We start from the raw sequence: 7,806 nt of genomic DNA, 5'->3' as shown, positions 1-7,806 counted from the left end.
TCCATTAAAAAAAGCACACATAATTAGAAATCTTTGGTCTGTGTAACACCTAACACCATCAGTGGTGTCACTAGTCAGTCCATACCTCCACTCCCTTGAGAACCACTGGGAATAGTGATGACTTCGCTGTGAAATCTCAGAAGACGTAAAGTCTATAAGAAAGAACTTTTTGTGACTTCTAACTCCTCATGCCTAGACACATGCTAAGAAATGGTTACATACATTCTTTATCAGATTTGTGGGTTACACAAATCCTAGTCTCAATTTTTTCCTCTTAAGATAATGACATGCTTAAAAATTTGGTATTCTATTCATCAAAATCCCTTAAAAGTCAAAATAAGACAGTGGTTTATTTATCTAGCTGTCAAACATTGGGAATAGTGAAGGAGAGTTTCAGAGCCTATTTTGGGCTTAAACCCACAAAGACTGCTAAGAAAAAGAGGTTTTGATTGGGTAGAAAAATCTCTAGGAAAATGTGGGCCATGTGAAATCTCTTTAAGGTCAGGATTCATATCTTATACCTATTCTGTGCTAGCTTGGTGTTCTGTACACAGTTGGTACTCTTGTATATTTATTGAAAAAAAGACTAAATAAATGAAGACTGGAATGTGTCAGTGAAAAGAGGACATCAGCAGATGATGCTTGTTGGATATTTCTAGAAAATTTCATTTGTCAACAATGTTTTTAAGGATCTGAAAGCCCAGATGCAGGAGGCCATGACCCAGGAGGTGTCGGATATTTTCAGTGATACCACAACTCCCATTAAGCTGCTGGCAGTGGCAGCCACTGCGCCCCCTGATGCTCCTAATAGGGAAGAGGTGAGTATCTGATCTTTTCCGTTTCTTCTGATGGGCTGCCTTGTCTGTATTGTTGTTAGGTTCCATCTAGTTGGGTCCACCTGAGTGTGAACTTGTGTGTAACAAAAACAAGTGTTACTTGGCCCTACACCATGCAGTTGATACTGCTGTTGCTATGTTTTGAGTCTGTTGATTCAGTGACCAGGTCAGTATGTCTCATTGAAGGACTCCCTTTCTCACCTAATCCTCTGAATTGTTGATCGAATGTCTTTCTCTGGTGATTAGTCCCTCCTGTTGACACATCCGATGTCAACCAGCAAAGTTTCACCATCTTTGCTTCTAAGGTGAATCCTAGCTTCTTCTCTCAGGAAAAATTCATGATATATTCAGTAGTCATAATCTGAAAATTCAGATGCATCAATTCTTTTCGGTTATCATTTTTATTGTCCAGCTTTTGCATGAATATGAGATGATAGAAAATAACATCACTTGGGCTCAGGCACTCTTTAGTCATTGAAATAACTTGACTTTGAAACACTTTAAAGAAGTATTTTATAGATTTGTCCAATGTTATTGTTTAGCTACACATTTATGCATGCATACTTGTATATGTGTGCATATATTTGTGTGTATATATGAGAATATTGACACACTTCAACAAAAGAGGCTGCCCTGGACTTGCTCACCAAGTTGTGCCAAGAAATCTGGAGGAATACCAGCTGGCCAACTGACTCGAAGAGATCTATATTTGTTCTTATTCCAAAGAGAAGTGACCTGACAGAGTGCAGTAATTATTGAACAATATCATTATTATCATATGCAAGCAAGATTCTGTTGAAAATTATCCAAAAATGACTGAAACAGCACATCAGCAGAGAACTGCCAGAAGTGCAGGCTGTGTTTAGAAGAGGCTGTGGGATATTACAGCTAATGTTAGACAGGTCTTGGCTGAAAGTAGGAAGTCCCAGAGGAATGTCTATTTGTGTTTCATTGCCCATGCAAAGGCATTTGACTGTGTAGATCACAACAAATTGTGGCTGACTCTGAGAAGCATGGGAATCCCAGAACACTTGATTGTGTTTATGTGAAACCTATAATTGGATCAGGAGCGAGTTTAAATTTGGGAATGGTGTATGCCAGGGATGTGTTCTATTTATAGGCAGAGCGGATTATCAGGAAAGCTGGGCTATCTAAGAGGAGAAATGTGGCAACAGGATTGGAAGAAAACTCATTATCAACCTACATTATGCAGATGACACAACCCTGTTTGCAGAAACTGAGGAAGACCTGAAATGTTTGCTTCAGAAGGTCAAGGACTGCAGCCTTCAATATGGATTGAAGCTCAACATCAAGAAAACAAAGATTCTCACCACTGGGCCAATTGGCAGCATCATAATAGGTGGTGAAGAGATTGAGATTGTTAACAGCTTTCGTTTGCTTGGTCCACAATCAACACTCTTGGTACCAACAACCAGGAAATGAAAAGATGAATTGCATTGGGAAAGTCTATTATCAGAGACCTCTCCAAAGTACTGAAGAGCAACAGTGTCAGTCTGGAGACTAAGTGCTCTTGATACTGGCCGTAGTCTTTGCAGTTACTTGCTATGCATCAGAGAGTTGGATGCTGACTAGGCATGATAGAAGGAGAATTGATGCCTTTGAGTTGTGGTACTGGAGCAGAGTATTGAATATACCATGGACTGCGAGGGTGAGACTGGGCTGCACTATGGAGTCAAGGATTCTGAAGCTTCGTCTGACATACTTTGGACATGTTGCAAGGAGGGACCAGTCCTTAGAGAGGGACATCATGCTTGGGAGGGTGGAGGGACAGAGAAAGAGAGGAAGACCCTTGATGAGATGGATTGATTCAGTGACAGAGGTAATGGGAATAGGTGTGTCAGAGGCAATAAGATTGGCATAGGATAGAGCAAGGTTTAGGGCTGTTGTACATAGGGTTGCTTTGAGTCGATTTGACAGTACATAACAACAAAACATATGTAAGATGATGGTTGTGCATATCTAGGGCAGTGGATAGAAGGATATGGGTGAAGGGGTGAAGGATGAAGGCTTACCATTTTGTATCATCAAGGATGTTGGTTCAAGAATGGCAAGAAATATAGGCAATGAAAGAGTTTATTATCAGACCAAAGGAAACAATTAGGGGTTAACTTTTTACTCAGAACAAGAAACCTGGAGGTTGGCCCAGTATTGTCAGAACTAACATCTCAGTGCTTTCTTAGGTTCTGTTTGTTGTTTTTTAAATGGTTTTAAGGGGGCTGTTGCAACCCACGCTATCTGGTTGAAGGCTGGAATTGTGAAGGGAGAGATGCCTCCAATGCCAGTCAATTATCTCTTTTATTAGGGTAGTTTATTCTCAACACATAAGTCAGAATGACCCTTTACTTGACTTGGTATCATTGTGCCACTACAACCCCTCTCTTGACTCCCTGTTTCAGAGTACAATGAGAGTCCCTCCAATGACCAGCCAAGTTAGAAATTTGCTGGCAAGCCAGTTCTTGAGGGGGAGGGAAGTCAAGTTAGGAAAATAGAATTCATTTGGTTCTTGCAAAGAGGTGTATAATTTGCTATAAACTAGCTTCTGCACCCCCTGAACATGGCTCTCCACAGTCTTGTCCCCCATCTACTTCTCTGACCTCATTTGGTATCATTTACTTCAAGTTCTTCTCCTACTTTGGGCACCTCATGTTTTATACCTAGTTATCTCACATTTGTTAGAAGGTACTTGTGCTTGTTAACAAGTATACAGATGTAACACTCGGTGCTTGTTCCCTGTGGTCTTCCCTCAGATGATACTTTTCTTAGCAGGTGCCATCGAGTCAGTCCTGACGGGCCCCTGTGTACAGCCCACTGCCCTGTTCTGTGCCATCCTTAACAATCACTGTTGTGCTTGGCATCCTTTTGGAGCCAGTGTGTCAGTCCATCTCATCGAGGAGCTTTCTTTTTCCTCTGACCCTCTACTGTACCTAGCAACATACTGATCAGAACTGGCCCTGTCCCTTAGAAAAACTGCATGTATCGCTCACTTTCTTCTCATATAAGCTATCGGTGATCACCTTCTATGAAAGAGCAACCATATCCCAATCCCAGACATTCCCTATTCTTCATGTCCCGCTTTTCTCCTTAGCATTTATCAGCATTTGACATACGTTTACCTGTTGTGTGTGGAGTTTTGTTGTTGTTGTTGTTAATTTATCTCCCTTTCCTTAGCATGAGAGCTCCATGAGGACAAGGACTGTTCTGTCACTGTTTTCTTACTGTTCCCAGAACAACATCTGCTGTCCCATTGGTGCACACTAAATATTTACTGTTTTATGAAAAGGAAGAATCCCTGGAAATCTTCTCTGGAAACCTCTGTTTACATCTCATATTCTGGCAGTGTTGTACATGGCCATTGTTAGATACAAAGGAATTTAGGAAATTGATGATTTTGTTTTCTAGTCTTTACAACATTAGAATCAACAAAAGAGAAGAGGTTTGGAGATACTTGCTGAGTCAGGCACAAAAGACAGTGCAGAACTGGGGGCAGAGGTTTCTGCTATTCTATTTCCCTCGCCCTGGTTACTGGGCAGTTCAGCTCTTGGGACCCTCTAGCTGCAATGATTTGCTCTTTTTTCAAACTAGTAGATCCAGATTTGCTGCTCATCTTTACCTAAATGCTTCATAGGTCCTTTAGCATATTTCATCTTTCTTCTTTCTCTCTTAGAAATGTAGAAATCACACTGATTTTTCTCTTACTCTCACCTTGCCATATCAGTGAGTAATTCAAGCCTAGCTAATTTGATCTCCCAAGTATTTATTTTTGTTTTTGTTCCCCCCCCCCCCTTAAATAGTTGTTTATTGGCAGTGGGTTGGAAAAGGTGATAGAGTTAGCAAACAAAGACACCACCACACACCAGTATCACAAGGGCAGTAAGAGTGATGGAAAGGAGCAGCCTGAAGCCCCAGATGAGGCCCTTCTTCTCAAGTGCTAAGTCTAAGAGGGCGCTGGGGTCTGGAGTGTCGAGGGGGCAGCCTTAGAACACCTCCACTTAGTAGGCATGGTTAGAGACGAAGAGGGACTCGCTGGCTGCGGCCCGGGCCTGACCACTTGGGTTGTACTTTCCTTGGCAGGCGAGGCTGTTGGCCAAGGCTCACTTGATATACTCCTCCTGGGCTGCCTTCAGATTCTCCTTCTTCCTACCCCAGGCCTTCAATGTAGAGGCCTGCAGGGCTTGGCCATAGGAGAAGGTCAGGGCCCATGACTTCAGCAGGGGGCACTTGTTGATGGCATTGAGGTTGATGGATGCCGCCTCCTCACTCTGGCCTCCAGACAGGAAGGTGATCCCAGTAACAGCGGGGGGCACTGTGCAGCGCAGTGCTTAACAGTTGCCATGGCAATATCCTCATGAGAAAACTTCTGTGTGCAGGCATGGCCGGGGGTTACCATGTTAGGCTTCAGCAAAGTGCCTTCCAAATAGATGTGGTGGTCACTCAGAGCCTTGTAGACGGCAGCCAGCACCTTCTCAGTTATATACTAACAGCACTTCAGGATATGGTCACCATCAGGGAGGATCTCAGGCTCCACAGTAGGCACAATCCCATTCGGCTGGCAGATGCTGGTGTAATGGGCCAGCACGTTGGCATTTTCCATGATGGCAAGGGCTGAGGGGGTGTGCTCTCCAATCTTCAGCACACAGTGCCACTTGGCAAAGTCAGCTCCATCCTTCTTGTACTGGGCACAGAGCTTGGGCAGCCCATCCAGGCCTTGGGTGGTAGTCTCACCATTAGTCCCTGCCAGGGATACCACGCTTTTGTCTACCTTGATGCCCACAACACCACCCTTAGTTTGATGACTTGGGGGAAGGGACTCCCATCATCCGCCTTCTGTTAGAGGGTCTCATGGAAGAGCATGATACCCCCGATGCAGGGGTTCACAGGTTGTCGGCGGTCAGCAGGAGCTAGAGGTAGAAGCACCGGTTCTCCTCGGTGTTCTCAGTTCCAATGGACTGCAGGTACTTGGCAATCCTTCCGGTGGACTCATCTGCGGCCAGGATGCCCTTGCCCGGAGCAATAATGCGATGAGCGATGTCAGAGAGCTCCTTCTTATGCTCCAGGGTCAGCGCAGGGTATGGGTAGGGCATGGTGTTCTCGGTGGTGATTTCCTGCACGGAGGCTGGAGGAGCTGGCGGGGGCCTGGTCAGCAACGCTAGTCTGATCTCCCAAGTATTTCTTGATGACTCCATTTTTTCCTACTAGCTCAGACCATTGTCTGCTGATGCTTGTCTGGTCTTAAATCTGCCACTAGGCTGCTATGTAAGGACCAGTGGTAATGTGAGGGTGGCTAAGTATGACTTCTACCCACTTCATGAAGGAGAACTGTCCCCATCAATAACACCCATAGTATCAAATAAATAGCTACTTGGGCAGATGTGCCACCCCACATTATCCTGCCCCTATTTCTTCCAGTCATTGGATCCAATGTTTGTTGCAAATTGATTCATGGACTTTACTCACAGTTGTAGGATTTATTAGGGAAATGGGTTGGAACCCATTACACAGTGGAAGTCCTGGTTCAGTGCTGAAGTCCTAAGCCAGATTAACAAGGCACAATTCCTCAGTTATTTCAGACAGCTTCTTGTTCAACAAGTGAAAGTCCAGGGTCAGTTCAGCGGCACAAATAAACCTCCGGTTTCTTCAGTCATCCAGCAAACTTTGTCTCATGGCAGTTATAAGTCAACTTTTCCATTAATCTTTCAATAAGCAAACCTTTAACTGTGGCTCCATCTCCAGGGTTCATCATGTTATAACTTGCCCCAATGTCTTCACAGAAGTGCCACAGTCTCTTCACCATCTGTCACAATTTCTTCGCCCTCTGTCCACCACTGTATCTCACAGTGTCCAAAGTGTTCTCTTATATTGGTCCCAAAGCTGTTGATGATTTGCAAGACCATATGCCCACAGTCAAAGTAGCTGGAAATTGTGACCTCATTGAGGGCTAATACAATGGATAGTAAAGCCAATTTTCAAGGTTTCTGATACCACAACCACCAATAATATACAAAATCTGTCACTGCTAAGACCCTTTAGTGTGTCTTCCTTTTCACCTCGGATATAGTGAGAGCTCTGTGATCTGGCTTTTCTCTGTACCTGTTTCCTCATAAACTCCTGCTTTGTAGTTCATGCCCAGTAATTCCTGATTGTTCAGGGGCTCCTCCTGCAGACTCTTTCTCTTCTTTGCCTTTGTTCTTTCTGTCTCTCTGATTAATTCCCTTTCCCACCATCTTTATTGACTAATTCCTACTTATTCCATTGTTCTTTGCTTTTGGATAGGGTATGTGACTTTTCTCCTGTAAATACCAGTGCTCAGCCCTATTAGTGTACTCAGTGTATTGTGTTACAAATATCTCTTTATAGGCATTTCCTCCTGTCCCACTAGCATATGAGCTTTTTTTTTTTGCATATGACCTTTTTGAGATGCAGAGATTATGTCTTATTCATAGTTACATCCTTAACAACCACCCCAGGGTGTGGCTTAGTAGGTGCTCAATACATTTTGTTCGAATACTGAGGATAAACAAGCTAAGCAGCCATTTAAAACAGAGGAAACAGCAGATGTGACTTGGGATCAAGATGGTCAGCCATAGTAGGCAAAATCCCTGTAGGCTGAGAATCTGAAAAATCAGATTGTACATGCCCAAAGTATGTCAGATGGAGCTTCAAAATCTTTGCCTCCAGGGAACAGCCTGGTTTCACCCTCTCCTGGATGAACATGTTTCTTCTCCTAGCAGTCCATGGTATATTCTACAGCGCCAAAACTCAAAGGCATCAGTTCTCATCCTTAGTCATTGTTCAGCTCTCTGATGCATAGCAAGTAATTGCAAAGACCAGGGCCTAGATCAGGTGCATTTTAGTCTCTAGAGTGACATTGATGCTCTTCAGGTACTCTGAAGAGGTCCCTGACAACAGATTTTCCCAGTGCAATTCATCTTTTGATTTTTTTTTTATCTTT

General features: G+C 43.6%; 1 protein-coding gene across 2 annotated transcripts in view; it reads left to right on the top strand.

Annotated features, from left to right (window-relative positions):
• Positions 1-7,806, top strand: part of VCL (vinculin) — a 123,862-nt gene that overhangs the window by 99,175 nt on the left and 16,881 nt on the right. For both annotated transcript variants that reach the window (XM_006887515.1, XM_006887514.1), the window contains exon 13: positions 690-818. In XM_006887515.1, coding sequence (XP_006887577.1) covers positions 690-818 — 129 coding nt within the window. The remainder of the gene's footprint in view (positions 1-689; positions 819-7,806) is intronic.

This window comes from Elephantulus edwardii, unplaced genomic scaffold (genome assembly GCF_000299155.1).
Source record: "Elephantulus edwardii isolate Elephantulus edwardi_28Jun2011 unplaced genomic scaffold, EleEdw1.0 scaffold00058, whole genome shotgun sequence".
NCBI lineage: Eukaryota > Metazoa > Chordata > Mammalia > Macroscelidea > Macroscelididae > Elephantulus > Elephantulus edwardii.
Note: the sequence above shows the minus strand (reverse complement) of the source record. Positions and strands in the feature narration are given on the sequence as shown.